This window comes from Augochlora pura, chromosome 4 (assembly GCF_028453695.1).
Source record: "Augochlora pura isolate Apur16 chromosome 4, APUR_v2.2.1, whole genome shotgun sequence".
NCBI lineage: Eukaryota > Metazoa > Arthropoda > Insecta > Hymenoptera > Halictidae > Augochlora > Augochlora pura.
The window spans coordinates 5808408-5829818 of NC_135775.1; the positions used below are offsets into that span (position 1 = coordinate 5808408).

At 41.6% G+C, this 21411-nt stretch overlaps 2 protein-coding genes across 2 annotated transcripts; both read right to left on the bottom strand.

Moving 5' to 3' along the window:
• Nucleotides 1–411: 411 nt before the first annotated feature.
• Nucleotides 412–2530, bottom strand: LOC144468905 (uncharacterized). The gene is made up of 3 exons (XM_078178708.1): nt 2324–2530; nt 1244–1359; nt 412–810 (listed from the first exon to the last, which is right to left on the bottom strand). The coding sequence occupies exons 1-3, from the start codon at nt 2492–2494 to the stop codon at nt 456–458; spliced, it is 642 nt and encodes a 213-aa protein (XP_078034834.1). The 5' UTR covers nt 2495–2530; the 3' UTR covers nt 412–455.
• Nucleotides 2531–5254: 2724 nt separating this feature from the next.
• LOC144468960 (uncharacterized) lies at nt 5255–21056 on the bottom strand. The gene is made up of 4 exons (XM_078178786.1): nt 20590–21056; nt 18635–19936; nt 18039–18381; nt 5255–9974 (listed from the first exon to the last, which is right to left on the bottom strand). The coding sequence occupies exons 1-4, from the start codon at nt 20817–20819 to the stop codon at nt 9813–9815; spliced, it is 2037 nt and encodes a 678-aa protein (XP_078034912.1). The 5' UTR covers nt 20820–21056; the 3' UTR covers nt 5255–9812.
• Nucleotides 21057–21411: the final 355 nt, after the last annotated feature.

Below are 21411 nucleotides of genomic sequence, written 5' to 3' on the forward strand. Positions count from 1 at the left end.
TCCCTCAACCACGAGAAAACGAAATATCATTTTCTAATGTTTAAAGCAAAACGAAACTTTTTGACAATTTCCTGATATTATTACAATATCTTACGCTCTTAAATCCTCTTTTCCATTGTTAAAATACCGAATCAAATCCTTTTTTGACACTCTTGCTAAACGAGACATTTTTCAAAAAATTAAGCAACCAGTTTGCCTTTCTCTATAAATAATCAGGCATTTTATATTAATATGTTAACAACTATTTAATATTTTAACAACCAATACCTACGCTGGAGCAATAACTAATCTATAAAAATGACAAATTGTGCAATGTATCAATGCTTAGGATCAGACAATAATTATTTCAGAAGTGTACCAATTGTTTCAAATAGATATAAAATTTATTTATAAATCATTTCGTTCAATTTGTTCAGCCGGTAGTAATTTAGCTAGTTTCGTTAAAATTTAGGTGATTACGAGATGGAAACGTCGGCACAGTTCTTGAAGGTTTCCTGAGGGCCACAGCCGAGGGCCGAGGTTCCATCCGGGCACTGTCCCCAATTGTTGCCGGTTCTGTAGGTCCACCTGATCACGCACTGTTTACAGGTGAGATCGTTGGGAAGGCGAAGCGCCACGTTGAACTCGAACTGATCCGCCGGGACCACTTTCTCGTAGCCGCCTTCAGCCAGCTGAAGAGGATACTGGTTGAAGCAATCCTCGGACTCCCTCTCTTTGGACGCCGAAAGCTTGCACAGGTGGAAGGTGAAGGTTCCCTTATGGTTCGCGGTCAACTTCACGTACGCGTTGATCGTCTGGCCACGGCTGTACCTGTCGCATTATTGTTACCTTTGTAGCGATTGTTTCAATTTTGGCAGAGAAATTCTGTGAACCTCTGATTCGAATCCATTATGAACATTTTTTGGGGTTAGATATTTTTGCAATTTTATGGTTTGGACCTGAGATAGTGATTCATGATACTATAGTCTAAGGGAAGTGAATTTAATGTCCTCTGATGTATTATTAGTTACCGATGATTGTTCACAGCTTTTTAAACATTTACGTAGCTAGAGATTTAAATTGAGAGATTTAATTGAAGAGAATTTCGGAATCTGTTTTCCACAAAGTCGAGAAATTTTGTTTCCATTTAAAGAAATTTTGCAACTCGAATTTTTATAAATGTCACATGATAGTAGATCTACCGGAAAATAATGTCCACTATTTAAATTAAATGCAACGAATTAGCTGTGAAAACGATCCTTACTCTTTCACGATCACGCCTCTTCCGTAAATTCCGCCGTTCTCATTGGGCCTGGGTGTACTCATGGCATAGTCGTCGCCACAGAGACCGCAACGTCCACCGTTTTGATCCCACATAACCTGTAATAGACAATTGAATTGTTAGAAGGCGACGTCATTGTTCAGAGACTGCCCCTTTTCCTAGGCGACGTTCTGACAACCGTGTATCTCTTGCTGCAGTCTTCGGGCGCTAAGCGAAACATTAAATTATTCACCTCTGAGGCGCCAATGAAAATCGTTATATCATTTTCAAAATAATTTTGACATTATCAAAGACCCTTCTATTTAAAAGATTGTTAAAAGCTTGACAGTATTATGATTCACTAGACTCAATTTCATATTCATAAATTGTACTAAGTTATATAAAATGGAAATGCAGCTGGTTAAAATAGCTATTTTAGATCTAGGCTTGAAATGATCTGGAGTGCAAAGGGTTAAATATCCCTAGACAAGATCTTTTACGTAAAATAGATATAGTATTTGTCAATTATAAATTGTTAACCCTTTATCCTCGAATGGTGACTCTTGCCATTAAAAATAGTTATATCATGTTACAAAATAACTTTTATATTATCACGTCTATTTATATTCAAGAGATTGTTAGGTAGTCAGGAGTAACTGTTGTATAATTAGCAAAATTTTATTTTATATGCATATTATTTTTTATAATAGCTTCGAGTGCAAAGTGTCTGAAGACAGATGATCTTTATGAATTTTTTCTAACCAACGGAATGGACCTATTTTTCTTAATGAGTAAATTATTTTAAATTTAATACAGTATATAATTAAAAGTAATTTTTTCACTGCGAAATGTTAAACATTGCCTGAGTAATAGTACTCAGATCTCTTACTCATATCACTGATAATACTTCCACTTCCTACAAGTCTTTTAGTAGTAAGGCCGGTGCGTATCAAGTCTGCCGTAGTCAAAGGGTTAATGGTAAAAATGAGTCGACATAAAAATCACTAAAGACTTGTCAAAGAATTTAAAAACATTCAATTTTGCAGTAGTCTCGCGATCTATCGATCATTTCAATATACTTACGGCAAATCCTCCACAGAACAGACCCATGTCGTCGTAGTTAGGCTCAACGGGGAACCCTTTCCTCCAAGCGCTGCTCCTGGACACAGGGTCCAGCATCATCCCATGACCCTGGACCTCCAACAGCTGGACAGCCAGCAGCCCGGTGACCACCAGGATTTGCGTAAATGCCATGGCAACCGAATTAGCAGCGACCGTGTTCAATCAGCGATCGGGACACTGTCACAATCGGCGACCACGATACATCCGCTGTTATATATATATCCCGTATGACCCGGGATCCACAATTGGACGAAGATTAGCAGTGTTTGTTCTTATTAATTATTATGTGCTCGTGGGAGCTTCGTCGTTTCGTACCACGATAACGCCCCGGTTATCTTGAAATCTGTGCGGCAATCTTTAATATCCAGCGATTGCTTAAATGACCATAAATCAAGCTATTTAGTAGACTCGCGGAATAAAACGTGAATTAGCAGAAAGATTTGCTGAACAACAGATAAGGGACGTCAAAAGTTCCATTAATTCTTCGAATTTATGTTGATCGATCCGTGTCAAATTATTTTCTTTTTTTTTTGTATAATCTTTGTTCATTGAAGTTGACTCTCGGATAGCGTAATTATTATCTTTTAACCGAGGAGCTACAACGTTATTGTTTAAAGGGAACAGTTATGGGACATTGACATTCACAGCGTTCAATATACTATTTATTCCGTATCGATTATGCAAGGTTATGTCAAGATGGGCCAAACAACAGATAAAGAACGTCAAAAGTTCCATTCATTAATTATTTCATTTTGTAAAAATTAAATCAAATTAATATTATTCTGATCTAATCCTTGTACACTAATGTTTATTCTCAGACAGCATAATTATTATTTTTGAACCGTAGGGTTATAACATTATTTTTTAAAAGAAACAATTATCGAACATTGACATTCTCAATATAAAACATACTAATTATCCCGCATTTTAGGCAGAATTACGAGCCCGATTATAATATAGCAAAATCACAGTTTGTTTGTATTGGACTTGGTAGAAAAACGGAGATATTTCTCCGACCCGTGATTATGTTATAAAACTATCTTTTATGGGTTTTATGTAACAGTTCCGCAAACATAGTTCCCAAGAGTTTGGCCTTGCCGAAATTCGGGTGCGCGGTCTGTTTCGTGTTTGCGTTGATTTGCATAAGCCTGTCATGTTGATCGACGGTCTGGATGGTAGAACGACGAAGGTGAAAATCAGGGCACGTGTTCTTGTGTTTTAGAGAAGTGTTCGAGGGTTGTAGGTGAATAATAAGTTTAACCTTGAATAATGAGTTTAATAATGAATTTATTAAAAGGCTGGAGGATGCATGATTTCTCACGGTCGTTTATTCATACTACATCTGATGTGCATACGAAGTTTAGGTTTTTTAGGATTCATAAAAACCTAATTTTAATTTAGAATTAAAATATTAATGTTAATATAATTTTGATTTGAAATTAAAGTATTGATATTAATATAATCTTAATTTAAACTTAAAATGTCAATATTAATATAATTTTAAGATACTCTTAAAGTATTGATATTATTGTAATTTTAATTTAAAATAAAAATGTTAATATTAATGCAATAGTAATTTAAAATTAAAATATTAATATTAATATCATTTTAATTTAAACTTAAAGTATTGATATTAATATAATTCTAATTTAAACTTAAAATATTAATATAATTTTAAGTTAATCTTAAAATACTGATATTAAAGTAATTTTAATTTGAAATTAAAGTATTAATAATATAATCTTAATTTACAATTAAGTTTTAAAAAAAGGAAAAGATGTAGATAAAAGGCTCAATGGCAGATTCTCTTTATCTAATTTGAATCGATCGATTCCGAGATTACTTTCTGACATCACGTATCAATATTCTATATCGGTAACCTTCAACAAGGAGATTGTTATTTAATGTTTTACCGCGGTGGATTATGTTATAATTTTTACACTAATCCGAGACATTCATTGTTATCTGTTAAGTTACAAACCATTAGTGATCTATTTATCGCCGCACTAGGCGGTGTCCATTAAAAGAAAAGAGTTATTATCAGCCACCGATCACTTGTTTGTGATCAGTCTCGTCATGTCGTCAGTTTTGCAATTTCCAGCTGTTCCGAGTAATCGCAAAGTTCGTTTCCTCTTCATTCCTTTTCCTTCATTGAGCAATATTTTCTATAAGAATTATGATATCATTGATTTATCGAAGTAAATTCCGATTTTATCGATTTAAAAGTTTCATTAACAAGTCCGCGACTTAAATGGTGTTTGAACTTCTACTATTTATTTTTATTATAACACTTAGTTACTATAACACAGTTGTTACGTGGCAACGAAAATGTGACAAAAGAATTTAAATTATTAAGTTGTGTTAGATGAGATATTCAGGTATCGAAGATATTACGAAATTAATAAACTTTCTCTCAACTCTGTAAAGCAGAAGCTAGAAATCGACCACTTTGAAAGACTATTTCACCTCACGACGTATTAACCTTTTAAAAACGGCTGAATTTTGCGCAAATAAAGTTTTTCATAACTAAATTACCATTTTTGTTAATATATATTTTTTCCGTATAGCTATATATAGTATTAATTACATATATTCTTTTCTTAGTGTATTGTACATACACACTTTCACTTTAAGCGTTTACTTTAATAATTACCACTATAGTGCTAATTATCACTATAGTGGCGCGTCGTGCCTGAGAGGTTAAATATTTAAGACAGATAGTAAAAAAAGATAGAGGCAGAAATAGTAAATCCAAATAAAATTCTCAATAAAAATAGTGAAACTGATATTTCGATGTTACATGAAACTATGATTTTCGATGGAATATTGGAATCGGCTGTCAGGAATTAGGTTCGTGGGGGTAGAAGAACGAAACGCAAGGAACAGGTCGAAAGTACATCGTACGACATTTATTCTCTCGTTTCCCTTAAATCGATATCCTACGGTACGGGTAGATACAGAGGATCCTATAAAGGTACACGAATTTCCATGAACCCGGAAAATTCGAGGACATACACCGTCGTACCCCTCGCGTATCCCATCTATTCTACGCTGTTCTGTGCGTGTACAACTGCGTGTGCGTGTGTTTGCGTATCCATGCCGCCCCATGCTCCCCTCCCACACGTCGCCAACAACACCCATACAAGCGCGAAAACGAAGAACCGAATAATACGAACGATGGTTGGGAAAGCGGTTCACCTCGAGTGACAAACACTTAAACGCCACGATCTAATTCGTCGCCGTTACTACAGATCGTTGATCCGCAATCGAACTACAAACCAATAGGGGAGGGGAAAAAAAACAACGAATAAACCGAGTGGTGTCGACTCGCCCGGAAATCGGAGCGGTCATTTACCGAATCAAAGACTGATTTACAAGCTGGTCGACTCTCGGAGCAACATCCAACAAGTTCATTAGCGCCTCCTTCGAATATCTCTCTTATTTTACAGCGGACGACGCGTTCGAACCGTGGCAATCGACACGCGACCATTCTCACTATCCCTCTCATCGGCAACCCATTCCTCTCTGCTTCGGTGTGTCTAAGCAATTACTATTGTCGTTGTTCGCTGTGCATCTACGCTTTGTTTAGCTTATAACTCTCTCCCGCCTCGACGCGGTCTTCGAACTACGTTAAACTGCAGGCGTGGACAAATGCAGGTGAACACCTTTCAAAATACATTCTCAAACGATCGGTGCAAGCGATTCAAATTTCAATGCCATAAAAAAAGACTAATTAATTGTAGAATGGATACCAAAATTTTGCGAATATTTTAATTGAGTGGAATGACAGAAAATATGTCTTTCAATTTTTCTATCCAAGCATATAGTTAATTGCAGCACCAGATCATGATTTTTCAAAATTAGTTGCTCTGACATTTTAAACAAATTTAATTGGTTCAATGCAATTTCAAAGAAACTGTGTCCACATATATTTGTCAATTGCTGTATGTGTTTAACACTGGAACTAGCGACCACTAAAAGTGACTTATAAAATAACGGGAGCGCATTTATCAGGACATTGCACAATTTTTATCACAAAATGGACCTGAATAATAACAATTGTCCACGAAAACATTTTTATAACGAGGAGAGTGCAAGGTCTCTGGGGTAGTGATTTTGTTGAAACTTTTACAATTACAATTGCAGGGATAGATAGCCGATAGTTTATTAAGAATTTATTCAAGTTTCATTGTTGTAATGAAATTCTGATAAATGGTTCTCGAATATCTTGAATTCGTTACTTGAACTACCAAGATTTCTTTTCAATAATGAAAGTTTAATTGCAATTATCTAAGAAACTATCAACTGCCTGCTGTTACAGTGGTATTTATTCGAAAACAGGACAATGAGATCTATAAATGTACGAAGTTTCAAAAGAATCAGTGGCCCCAAAACTCTACACTTTCCTCATCGATAATTACAACATCATTTTCACGGTTCTATTAATTCAGTGTTAAATTACGCATTTAATGTAACTAAATCGTGCATTTAAAATAGTTTTGTTACATAAATAAGTCGTCTATTAACCCTCGGAAAATGGCTTCGTCAAATCATCGATTTTCGAATATAGCAATTTTTTAAAATAGAATAAAATTTCAATTAAATGTATCAGATAATTCGCGCGGTATTACAAGTGGCGCCTCTTGTGGCAAAATTGCGAAGTTCAGTTCGAGGACCTATACAGCGCCAATTAGTAAACGGCGAAATGCTCAAACTATTAGCCAAGTATTACCGACACGGCGAATTGCACCAGCGATGACAGCGCTTCTTGCGGCGAGATTTCAAAACACTTTTCAGAAATCCGTACAGCGCCAATCAGTCTAGCGACGAAACGCTGAAACTGTTAGCTAAAATCAAGTGTTGATCATTTGTCTACTAGTTTCAGCGTTTTGCCACTACGTGCAGTGCCTCTGAATTAGAATTTTAGCGGAATTAGCATACTGTCGCCATCTGTATCACAGTAATAAATCTCAACGTTGTCGCGTGTATCACATGTAGATAATTTTGGCGAACAGTTTGGACATTTTGTCACTACGTGCAGTGGCGCTATTTTTATATTTTTAGACGCAGATGATTCGTGCCGCGTTTTACATAATACCTCACGAAGAAAGCGGCAAGAATCACTCGTGCTTGATATTTGCAATAACAAATGAATTGTTTTTACACGATATAGACGCAGTAATATTTTTCAAACATTTCTGCATCCTTTCAATATTTTCTTGACTCCAAATTGATAAATTTTACACTATTTTCCGCACAATTATTTTCGTTCAGCACAATTATTTGTAACTCTAACATCTCCAACAATAAAGAAGCTTTTACATCGTAATACGAATGCAGAAAATATTGCATTTTTTAAAGATAATTTTACCGAACTATGCAGTCCTTACATAATTAATTATCAGCGACTGAAGTTGGGTCGCAATGGTCTCACCCTCGTCCGAGGGTTAACATCAATTTCTCTTCGCTTTCCTCGCGTACAAATCATTTTAAAATTATGTATAATATATACGTAACGATACAGGAAACGAAGGTTGAACGAAGTTAGCTACCGCAATAAAGGTAAAGCACTCGTAAGGACACTAACAGTTTGCCATTAGCATTTGGTAGCCCAGGATCCCGTGGCTCAACCCCGACGAAAAAATACCGCCGCTGATTTCGGGGGAAGGTCCGCCCCTGAACACCGACGCGAAATAACGGTTCCCTTGAAAGGGCTCTTGCATCAACCCCGTAAAAGCCGGCCCCGGTCTAATTCTAGGCGGACGTTCCCCCTTTGACGCGACCAAATCCTCCAGCAAATCTGCCGCGAGAGTCCGATTCCTCGAAGCCGGTCCCTTCCGGGAAAACAGCAATCCTTCTTCCCACGGAAGGCACTCCGATCTCGAGTGAGTCCTCTTTGAATCTCCCTCCCTCCCTCTCTCTCTCTCTCTCTTCCTCCTACATCTTTCTGGTTTCCCGGCAGAGTTTTCCAAGGGATCGAAGAAGGAACTCGGGCGCCGAGTGCCGTCCGTGAAAATCGATTCCCGGGGTTTTCGTGCTCGAATCGACGCGCTGAGAAAGGGCTCTTTACCCGCGGCAAGTTGGTATTCGAATCTCGAGCAAACCGGAACGAAGGACCGTTTAGCTCGATCCTTTACGAGGGAAAATATGGCCGGGGGGACGGGGCAGGGCGGGCGCGGGGGCGACGCGGGTCTCGAATAGGAAAGAGGCTCTCGTACAAAAATACAGCCAACCCCACTCGGAAATTCATCGGTGCCCGGCGGTTTGCGTGTCACGCTCGGCGGCGGCGCGGTTTCCATTCCGCGACGGACTTTCTCGAGGATCCGGAACGTCTCTTGGCGATGCGCTCTGTTGTCACGGTCTTTGTGATCAGTCGACCCATGGTTTTTAAGATGACAACGTTTCAGGCAAGCTCGGCAATTTTCCAGCGAACGACGCGCCGTGATGTACGCGAAAGTCAAAGCTTCGTAATTTAGACTGCGGATTTTCTTGTGCTTTTTAAACGTATTATATATTTGCAATTTTTTAAGGATGCTTTTAAAATTGCAGATAAACGGTTGAATATTTTCGAAATAACGACAAGAAAACCGATGTATGACAATTAAAATAAATGCAGCCACATGTGTTATTAAATTGTGAAATTCACTTTGCCAAAAAGGGATCAAATAATGTAGCTGCAATAATTGATAAAATACAATGTTAATTGTCAATTTTCATCGCGAGTCCGCCTCGTTGTTACAATGCAAGGGTTTCATCGGATAAAAAATAATTCATTCAGCTCTTTGACAACGCGAGGCTCGCTCATATAAAATCGCAAACAAAGACATCAACTTCTAAAGATCGATAGAAAGTCCACCTCTGATCAATTTAATATAATTAAATTAAATAAGAATTAATTTAGTTGAATAAATTAACCTCAAAATGAAATCCGCAGTCTGCTGCTATAATAGCTACATATTAATTAAAAATGAAAGTGCGAACATCTGATCACTAGCACCGATCTAGACAAAGTCACGTATTTCAATCGACGGCCAATAAAATCACTGATCTAAATCGGTCAATGATTAAAAGTTTCTCTTTGGAACAGGTTCGGAACCTCGATCTCTGCGTCCGATCACTTTGGGATCCGGTCGGTATCCGATCGATGCAGGTGGTCGATCGAGCGGTTTCGGATAGATCGCGTCGAGATCCGGACGTCCGATCTGGATCTCGATCGACGCACAGCCGGCGCGAAGAGGAATCGCGATGTTGGTGCACTGTCGCCGATCGGATTAGAAAATCGAGGGGAGGAGGGTCAAGGCGCGGGTGTCATGGGGGTCGTTGGAGATTGCTCGGAGACGTCGCGGCAGCCTACTCTGCCAAAGGTGACGGAGAACGGAGAACGCGGACCGGTAACACGTCGGCCTCGGTTCGTCGATCTTGATCAACGACGAGGTTCCACTTTCCGAGCCTATTTCATCGAGATCGTTCGTCGATTCGTGTCGAGCAGGTCGCTGTTCGGCGTCGCGACGCCCGACGATCCCCGTCGCTGCGACGACGTCGATGTGGCGTTCGCTGGCGCCGTCGTCGTCGTCGTCTTCTCCCCGCTCGTCGCCGTCGTCGCCGATCTCTTCTGTGGAAAAGAAACACGAAGGATCCTCAGATCTTTGTTCTGCCCGCCAAGCATTGTTCTCTATGGAAATTAATTATACAGGTGGACAATGGAAAAGCCTCGGGATCTTCGACTCCGCGGGACTTCGTTGTCTCGGGAATTGATTGGACAGCGGGCGATTAAATTATTACGGACACCTCGGAGAGAAACCGCCGAACGACGGTAACGCTTTGACGGCCGCGACAATCAGAATTTCGTTAAGTCGAAGTGCTTTGTTTAACGCGCTCCGCGAGGAGACGGTTTTGTTCGTCTTCTCGTTTAACCATTCGACGTTTCGGCGGAAGATTGATACATTGTCCGTGATAATCGATTATTGTGTGTACGATAATTTAACGAATTGCTTTGTTTTATGCTTTAGTTTTCTATCTATAATATCTCATTATTTCGACGGTGATAAATCCAATGGCGTGGAATGTGTTAAATTAAAATTGGAAAGTTACATTTCTGTGACGTAAATTATTCTCTCAACATTTTTAAATCTTGTATTAGATATATAATATTCTTTTTTGAAAATTTCTTTCTCCAAATTCTTTTAATTTGTATATAATACGAATATAATTTATATACAATTATACAAGCGAAAAGAGAGTCGCCTCTCGTCCGCAAAGTATTAAAGTATAACACCTCTTCAAAGACATTATCAGATCATCCCCTAATGAATAATATCTTCCTTAATTTTAATCAATAAAGAAAAACAGCGTCGCTGATAAAGACGATTATGTTTGCCCATATGCAGTCGCCATTTTGTCCAAGAAAAATCACAAAGAACTACCCTTCGATTCTCTAGAAGGTCAGAGGAAGAAACTCCGATCGGACAGGTCCCGGATCGAGCTTCGCTCTTCCGGTGGGAAAATTCCGGAAGGCGGCTATAATTCGCAGTCGCTGATGGAATTGGCGCGATCCGGGTGGATCGTCGCGGGATTAACGAGTGTTGACCATTTCCGGCGGGGGGGATCGAACGGCGTGGCAGGCGTGTGCCGGTCACGGTATTTAAGAGCGGCCAAGGGGGACGCGAAACAGCTGGTGCAGCTCGAAAGACACTCGAATTGGAAGTAATCCTCGGGCATCGCGGCGGTGCCTTTACGTGCCGCAATTTCCGGGATCCGTTGACGAGGACGTGCCCGGACTCGGTGCCCCCGGACGCCGTCCGACCAAGCACACCGGAAGTGACCGATGGTTTCCTTCCGGCGCGGCTCCCGGGCTTACGTGATCCTTGGTCTGATTGCGAAAGTTCGCCGGGCCGCGGGCGTGCCGAACATAAAACTCTCCTTCCGCCGCGTCGCGTCGCGTCGCGCCGCGCCTCGCGCTCCTACGTTTCCGATCGCGTACGGTGGCAACCGGCGGCTCGGAGATACTCGGGAGGCCGGACGACGGACTCGGTCCTCCACCCCCCTCCCCAGCCCGCCGAGTTATTGGAATCCCTCGACTATCAGAAACAAATTGCAGCTGTCTGTTATTCGGAGTCGATGCTCGGGACACCGACTTGAGATTTCTCGATACCGCCGTCCAAGATTGCCGATCGTACGAACCCTTTGCAGTCGGAGCCGTTTTAAGAGGAAATTCAAGATACTTGTTTCGATTTATAGTGTTGCTATTTTATATATCTCGGAGCGTTTTGTATATTATGGAATTTGGTGACTCGTGCAGCGGTGAACAATTTTCTAAATATAATTAAATGTAATCAAAATTATTTTTATACGTGACATGATTGTCTTTAGCGGCGCCTTAGAATCGCCACTTGACCGCAAAGGGTTAATCTTTGTCGGACGACAGACATTTAGGCTTAACGTACAATTTGACGCGAGAGGTGATTTACAATTTCTAATACATTCCCCCGTTTTCGAATTAATTTTTCTTTTTTCTTTTTCCAATTCTGTGTAATTGAGGGAACACGCGAATCAAATTTTTAATATTATTTTCCACGCCTCGTGACGATATGTCGAAGCGTGGCAAATTCGTATTGTCGTTACTAAACGGTGGTATTTTATACATCGATGACGCGTGGAAAGTGTTTGAGCAATTATAAAATGGACAATGAATTTTCTGTCCGCAAATTGGGGTCGAATCAAAAGGTTTCGCTGTCAAAGGTAGCGCTGGAACGGAAATATAATACCGGTGTTGGCGAACTCTTTTACATTTTTTTTATGAAATTCGCTGTCTAATTAATAAAATAAAAATAAAAAATAAGGGCAGGCAATTGGCTCTGAAAATCACCAATTTATTATTCTAGTTTTCCACGTTCGATGGATATTTTATTATGAATTTATATTGTTTAACAGGTCCCTCCAATAAATAAATAAATAAATAAAAGTTCAGTGATGTTAAATTATTCCCTTCTCGTTCCATTTTGTGACTGTGATCGACAAGTTCGCTAGATCCTCGCGCCGATTCTCGAGATCCGATTTGACTCTGATCGATGGGCCTCTCTTTTCCTATCAAATAATTCGATCGTGTTAAAAGTTGCGAAGTCACCTGACGTCGAGTTTTAACAGGTGAAATGGTAGATTATCGAATAGTTTAATCTGAACTGGAAGCGAAATAAGTATAATTTTCTACGAGGGAAAAAGCGTAGCTCTATAAAATATTTTATGCAAACTGTCTTTAAAAAGTTTAAAGAAATTTTGGTATATAGTGTGTTCCAAAAATATCTAATAATTTGGAAATGGGAGATACCTGAGGTTATTTCAAGTAACTTTTCCTTTTACAAAAATTTGTAAGGCGGCTGAGCCAATGAGCATCGCCTGTTCGTTGATTAGGTCACTTCGCGCCAACGGAGCTCGCTTCTTTTATACACAATAGTTCCAAAGATTTCGTGACGGCCAGATTGAAAAATATAAATTCTATATAAACAACAGAAATTTTACAATAAATCCTCTTTCTCTGATAAAGCAAGATCTCTAAAACATTACTTCCAATCGCTAAATATTCTCATCTCAAAATGTCGTTTTACCATAACATTCTACCCACTTAAGACTCTAAGATAATAAAAAACTATACATTTTTTTACCGTTAGGGCAGCGTTCTCCCTCGAGGGTTAATCGCGCAGCCGACGAAGGATCGTTCAATTTTCTCCGTTCTCGGCGCGCTCGAATACGAATTAAAACCGTTGCAGTTCGACGATCGTGTCCCGGGATCGAGGTGAATTTCACCGACTTCCGGTCTGTTTACTCGCCGCTGCCGAACCAGAGGGAACTAATTTGAGAGCCAAGACCCAACGTTGCTCGAAGCCCCTCTCCTTAAAGTCCGGGTAACTAAAGTTTAAGGGACCGGGGCCTGGTAAAAGTCTTCCCGAAGTAGACGCTCGAGGGTCGCGGTGATAAAGACAAACGATCCACAATGGATCAATTTGGAACGGGGACGTGCGGAGACAAATGATCCGGAGGGAGGCATTCTTCCGACAATGTTCACCGTGTACCAGGGGAAATAGTCTGCAGGAAAGAAAACGGGCACCGGCAACGTGTTGTTTTGTACAGTTCGCATTTTTAGATGAGAGATATTCCTTGTAAGTGATACGGGTCGGCCATTAGTCAGACCTGACGCCCGAGAGCGATTGCGATGAAACAAGTAGATAAAATGATTAGGGGAGACCGAGTGGAATGTGATACATTTGTTAAACATGCGATCCAACGATAAGTCAAATTTGTTGTAATCATTTTAATAAATTTATTTCAATAAATTCATTTTAATAAATTTAGTTCATTAAATTCACTTTAAAATATTTAATTTAATAAATTTATTGCAAGAAATTTATTTCAATAAATTCATTTTAAGAAATTTAATTCAATAAATTCATCTTAATAAATTCAATATCCATAAATTCATTTTAATAAATCTAATTCATTAAATTCATTTTAATAAATCTAATTCATTAAATTCATTTTAATAAATTCAATTCACTAATATCGATAAAATGTTCAAGTAACTGAATAACTGCGTTACTCAATAAATTCCTTTTCGAAATCGTCGCGCTGCATTGGCATTTATTTCGTGTACAGTGCTCCTATTATATTCGCCTGACCAACGGTGACCTTATACTACTTACAAACTCAAGCTGCTACTTTACAGAATTCAGTGGACTCTCTAGGGAGTTTATAAAATTTTTACCGGGTTCCTCTCGACATGATTGCGCGAAGAGAAGTTTCCCTTTTATAATGAGCCCTCGAAAGTTGATCTACGATTTTTTCTCACGGTTTTATTGCACTTCGAGTAAAAAATATGCTTAGCGAAAGTCACCTTCTGTCAAACTTTCCGTTTAAAATGCAACAAGTCCAAGCGAGAAAATACAACTTCCGAGGGGTCATTGTAAAGAGCAGACTTCCCTTTACAAGGTCGCGTTGTGACGAATCTCGAAAAAAAAATGTTTAAACTCTATAGAATCGTTTGAATTTCTTTTTAAAGTGGCAACTTGAGTTTGTAAGTAGTATGGTGACAATCAATGATCAGACAGAGAAAAGTACTCTATACAAGACGAAAATTTTCTTTGAAAGGAAATGGTAGTTAAAAAAAAATGTGTTACAATAAGATGATAATTAAATAAAAATTAATTACTGCAATAAATGATTACAATTATTAGAAATAACTCTTCTTAAAATGTTTGAAGTTCCGCGATGCTAAAAATTATTTAAACGTAATAAAATACTTCTAATATTATAAGAAAATATACCTCCATGTTCAGCACAGTCTGTAGAACAATTCTACATAAAGGTCGCCAGCTGCAGCTATCGCAGTCGCAGCCGAAAAATTCTCAAACCCGAACTTCCATCCGTCTTCTTCGGAAAACCGGAGTCCGCAAGATTTAGATTTCGGTCCGCGGGAAGAAGAACGCCGAAAACAGCTCTGATTTCTGAATTAGCAGTTAGTGAACTCCGTGACGTGGCCGAGAGAGAGAGCTCGGAGTGATTTACTCGCGCGACCAGTCGTCGCCGAACTTTTCTACGCGATCCAATCCCGCGCAACTTCGCCCCGGAACGGCCATAACTCCCGTGGCCGTCAGAAGGAACGCGCCGATAGACTGGATCCGATGAATCGGTCATGGAACCAGCGGCCCCCGGGCTCTATTCGATGGAGTCTACTTCCGGATTTTTATGCGATCGACCATGCTTTTCCTTAACTCGCTGCTCGTTCCTCTTCAATTAGGTATCCGCCGAATATTCGCCCCGTTTTTATCGGACTTTCATGGTTTCGAGTTGCCGTGAATTCGATCGTCGATTTTGCTTCGCTTCTCAAATTCCGTGAATAGCGCATTTCCGTGTAAATCGTTCGTTTGAATGTTAACGCACATTTGTGGATATTTTCTGCTTGTCAGAAGCAGCATAATTATTTTGTTAAGCGAATTTTGGACATGTATTCATTTCGGATTTTGCTGTATTATTTATCTAAAACTGGTATATTCAGTCGATAGTGCAGTAACTATACTTATTAGTATACTATACTATAACTAATATACTATACTAAACCTATAAGTAATATACACTAACTATAGCTAGTGCAGTAACTATACTAACTGGTACACCATACTATAACTAATATACTATATTAAACCTATAGGTAATATACACTAACTATAGCTAGTGCAGTAACTATACTAACTAATGCACCATACTATAACGAATATACCATACTATACTAACCTATACTAACATCACCTCAGTAACGCGCAAATTTCGTTCATTTTAATACTATTCCCTAGTCTCGTATTTTCAATGTTTATTTTCCACGGTATAAAATTGTTGCAAAAAGTTGTATAATGGATTTTTAGGTGCTATGGCCAGCGAAATTGAGATTTTATTGATTACACGTACATTGTTCTGCGAGTGAAAAGTGCACGAGGCGGTTGATGAGAGAGATAGCTGCTCCCCAGTATTATAAACGTTATCGGCTTCGGCGAACATTCAATTGAGATCATGGTTGGAACGGACACGATACTCGACCGCAAAGCACCGTATTAACAAACAGAATATTGAGCGCAATTCTCCTGGCAGTTCGGAATACACAATACTATATCATGATTGTCTAAATATATTTACCGGATGGGAAACATCCTTTGATAAATTAACTGCCGGCATCGAGAAGAAACGTTCTGCCAGCGTTGTTGTTGAATATCGTAACATTTTATAGCAGGATAAAGCGCGATATGACGTAATATTAACAATAGTAATTTTTCAGACAGTGAATTGTATTATTCGTAACGCCAGGTAATGGGAATGGAATATATTTCAACGCTGCGGTGAGTTTATCCTTCCTTTGTAGCTTGAAATGACGTGAAATTTAGATACAGGCATATTTTTATGAATAAATTATACGGACTATAATTTTTTGGAGGTTTCGAAATTCTTTGTTTAACCCTTTACACTCGGCTCTTGCTGACACTATATCTGTTATTATATTTCTATTCTCAAATCGATGTGTCATTTCTTTTCAGTTATATTTCTTTTATATTGGAAACTAGTAATGCAAAATATATAAATAGAAATACAAAGAGATTTAATTTGTTTCCTATTAAATTTTACAACAGTATAATAATTTCGCAATTTTTGCTAAAAAAATTCTTTCGAATACAAAGCGGCAATATCAATGCAATTTTCTTTAATATATTTTTTGTTTCACTATCAACGACAGTAAAGATATTCCGTCCTATATCCGAGCCATCTTCCGCGTTAAGTCAATATTTACGTTAATTAAAGCGACGAGCATTTTAAGAAACGGTGTTAACTTTTTGCGGAACACTGTTTGCTGCTCTTTTACCGTGGGTACTTAATTCTGATCCAGCAATTTGGGAGATTATCGACCGAAGCGTTAATCGAATTATGAAGATCCCGAGGGAAAATGAGTGCCACAGGGTCTCCTTTCATTCGCCTCAGCCCGGCAGAGTCCGGATCAGCGATGTTTCCCCACCACCCCCCTAATCCTCCCGGTAATCCAGAACCCTGTCCCCTTAACAGTATTTCTATCGAACCAGGATCTAATTCCTGCGAACTTCCGAATCCCCTTAAGACAGTTCAGCCCAGAACTAATTCGAAACTCGCGTGTCCCTTCAGCGGTATTTCTCCCTCGTCCAGATTTCATTCGGTTCCGTATCACGAAAACCGGGCCGCATAAATAATCCGGACGCCCCCCCTCCCGATCCGGCAAAACGCAATCTGCGAACCTCCCCCCGACTTTCCGTCGAAGACGTCCGAATAATGAAAAGTGCTCCGATCAAATTTGCAACGGCGTCGCGCGTCGAAGTTTCAACCCTTCGTCACGAATGTCAGTCGCGGAACTTCGAGCTGTTGCAACTTCGCGAAGAAAGATCGGACGGTGGTCTATTTTGTCTCATTTTAAAGAGCGAAGACTCTGCTAAGACTGTATTTAATGGCTTCTTTTCTAAGGATGTTCTTTTTCGCAGAAAAGTAGTAAGAAGTAGGAACTGCGAAAGGCTTTTCTTTGCGAACATTTTACGATACATCTTTTCAATAAAGTATTCTCGGACAAGTAACACACAGTTTAACCATTCATTTCTAACAACGAAACCTTTTACCTTTTTGTCATAACGTCTGAGGTGCCCTAATTTAATTTAGACCAAATGTGACTCGGCACCTCTTCCCGTACCATCCTCTTTCCGAGCTTGATATCCCAGCCTTACCGTACACCCCCCGCGTACTTGGAGAATTGCGCCACGGCCACCTTTTCGGTACAGGTAGCAGTGCGGCGTGGCTTAATTGAATTTTTCGCGGGAACGTTTGAAATCGATCGGACCAGAGAAGCGGAACGCGGCCGGAAGCGTGAGAGACCCCGGTTTCCAATTCCGATGCAAGGAGGTCTCGGTTGCACACGTGCGCCGGCCATCCAATCACCTTAAAACTCGACCGCGCGGCATTGCGACCCGCCGCGAACTTTCACCGGCGAATTAGTTCGCGTGCACCCGATATTAATTCACCGGGAACAGATTCAATTAAGCGTCGAGGAGAGGAAACGATCGGCGGAGGACCGTGGACGCGTGCAAGGCCGCGGAATGCAATTTAATGAAACGCGATCAAGGCTCACCTCGGCGTCGTTTTCTTTGTACGAGGACCAGAAGTCTATTTGCCTGAGTGCCTCGAGCTCGTTCTCCAGCGGGTCGGTGCTGTTCCCTTTCGTCGTACCCGACCTGGTCCCGGCGTCCTTCTTCCAGGCGTAGATGGGTCGCTCCAGACCCACCTGCAGCTGATTGCGGTCCTGGTCCTCCGATCTCGAGTTCTCGCTTCTGGCGTCGTCCTCCGATTTCCTCCACTCGTTGCCCGGAGACTTCTGGGAAGAGACCGCCGACACGGCGACGAACGCGTTCTTCGACTTCGCCGAGGACGCGTCCGCTGTCGTGCCTGGCTTCGAAATTGGCATCGCTGTCACCCTATCAAGCCCAAAAGCATTTGTTTGTAGAGGGGGTTCTACGAAAGTCGCTTGCGATCGGGAAATTAAGGGTCGACGAACTTTAACTCTTCCTTAACTCCTTATAGAACTCTACTCTACTTAACTATACATTACTGGTTGAAGACAATGGCAGAGATAGATTATAGATAACGTCGATAGGACGATCATCCTATGGCTCACCCTTAGCCGCCGCAGGGTACATTGAACAGCTCTGCTCTCGACTCATAGCCTACCTGTGATACGCGAACTGCTTCCACTTGGCAGGCCAGGTGCCAGTGCTGCTCTTCCCGTAGCTCCACTCGTCATTGATCTTCTGTTGCCATGGCGTCAGCTCGTTGTTCTTCGAGCCCCATCCATTCCTCTCAGCCGTCTTCCTAGGCCAAGTATCCCCGTTCTTCCAGGACTCCTCCTTGACCTTAACAGGCCAGGAGTCTCCATTAAACTTGGCAACGTCGTCGTTCGTCGCCTTCGATCCCCATGCCTTCGTGTTCCTGTTGGACCAGGGTCCAGGGTTCGCCTTCGCAGGCCAGGACTCGTTCTCCGCTAGCTTGGCGGTCCAAGAGGACTCCGGCTTGGTCATCCACTCCCCTTCCTTGTTCTTCGAGGTCTTGGAGAACCAGGAGCCCGCCTTGCTGGGCTTCCAGATATCGGGTTTCTCCGGCCACAAGCTCTGCTCGTCGCGATCCATCCAGGAGTCGTTCACCTTGTCCGTCCAGGACCCTTTCGCTGGCCACTTGTCCTTCGTCTTGGGCCATCTACGAGCGGTGTTATCGTCAGGGGACTCCACAGGCTTCATCTGGTAAGGCTTCCACGTGGATTGGTCGGCAGACATCACCCAGGCGCCTACGGACTGGATCTTGGGCAAGGACGCAGGCGGCTCGTTGCTCCAGGTCGCCTTCTCCTCGTGCTTCCTCCTCCAGGCACCCGCGTCGTCGTTCTGAAGCGAATCCGACTTGGCCCACTCCTTTCGGCTCTTGCCCTCTTCCAAAATAGTCCAGGATTTGGAAGCGTCGTCGGGCTTCGTTTTATAGTCGCTGAAGTTGCTCCTCTCGCTGCCGGGCTTTTTGTAATCGAAAGACCCCGGCCGAGATAGCTCGTCCTCCTTCGACGTCTCCTTCGAGCCGTACAGTCTGCTCTTGTCGTCCTTCGACTTCTTCTCGGAGTTCGATTTCTCGGACTCCTCCTTCGACCACGAGCCGTTGTCCTGCTTGTCCAGGCCCAGCTTCTTCACCAGGTCCGCGTTAGGGTTGTACGACTTCCCGTTCTCGTCCTTCGGCCACGGTTTCGCGCCCGGCAACTTGTGCGGCCACGTCGCCGGATCCGAAGTTAAGCTGTTCCATGTCTTCATCGTAATCTGAGGCAGCACTATCTTCTGTTTCGCCTCGTGCTTCGAGGATCTGTTCGGGTCCGTGTGATTGTTCGGCTTCTCCCAGGGCACGAGGTTCGGTTCATTGTGGTCGTAGTGTTTCATCGATCTCTCGGACTGATCCCAGGGCGCGTAGACCTTCAAGCTGTTGTCCATCGGCCAGGAAGATCTGTTCGGCAAGTTTCAGAGACCGGCTTGTTATTTCGTGGTTAGGGAACTAGTTTCGCGTGCACTGATAATTCGGAACTAGTTAATTTTCATATCGGGCGCCTGTGTTCAACGGAGTGACAAATTTCTTAGGAAGCTCGGCTGTCTGTGATAGACTGCTGCAATGGAAGCTGGCAGTGACTGCTTTAACATGGAGTGAATTTGCTTTGAAAGGAAGTTTGAGATTGTTGTTTAGAAATTGATAAAGTGGCATTGATAACTGAATGAAAAGTGAATACCACTTGAATCGATTTTAAGTTGCATTTCTTTGAGAAATGTTTACTATTATTGGGGCTAAATAAAAGCTTGAGATGTCTATTTTAAAGCAGGAACATTTGTATTTGAAAGAAAAATCGTGATCGTGTTGAAAAATTGATAAATCGAAAACCTGAAAAATGACTTTACTTCAAAGGGACATTTCGAATCGATTGCATATCCATAGGAATTTTCTAATGTTATTAGGCTCGAATGAAAGCTTGAAGTGTCTACTTTGAGATCATGTCTGAATATCGATAAGTCAAATATATCAAGAGCCGAATATACACATTCAACCCTTTCATAAAACATCACGCAACGCCCTATCAAGGTTTCATTCGCATTAAAAACCCTACCGACCTGTTCCTGTCCCAGGAATGATGGACCCTCGGCGGCGGCTGCATCTTCTCCTGCACGGCGAGGTCCTCGGGGTCCTCGGGGTCCTCGGGATCCTCGTTGATCAACGGCGACCAGTAGCTTTTCTCCAGAGGATGGAACTTGCTTCTCTGAGCCCAGTACTTCGCCTCGGCCTGCGGCTGCCTCCACGGCCATTTCTCCGAGCCGTACGTCATCAATGGTCGCTCCTCCATGTTCCAAGGCGGTCCGTACTTGTACGAGATATCCGGCCAGCTTCTGCTCGCGGGAAAATCGCGCGACGACGGCTCGTACTCGCGGCCCCTGCCGAAACCGTCCGACTGTAGACCGTAGTCGCTCGGATAATCCTCCTCCTGTCTGCGCAGAAAGTTCCTCGACACCGGAGACAGTTGATTGTATCGCAGCCGTCGAGGGTACGAGTCGATCGCCTCGTAATCCGGTATGCGTCCCCCGTCTGTAAAGTCGATTAATTGCCTATTCAAGTTCCGAAGTGCTGGAAGTGCCGTCATTACTGGAGAGCTCCGCGTCATAGGGTTTGCCTGACGGGGTACTGTTCGACGGTGGCGCATGCGGCGGGATCGACAAAACAATATATCAATTGATTAGTCTGTCACGGGATCGATACATTGACGCGCGTCGAGAAACTGTTCGGTGTTCTCGTATGCCGATGCATCGACGCGGCCGTCTACGTGCGCATCCAACAAGATTAATGGAATAATATATCGGTTGATTAAATTATCAGAGAATCAACAGATCGATGTGTCAATGGATCGGCATGGGCTGGAACAATGCAGTGTGTAATATGCA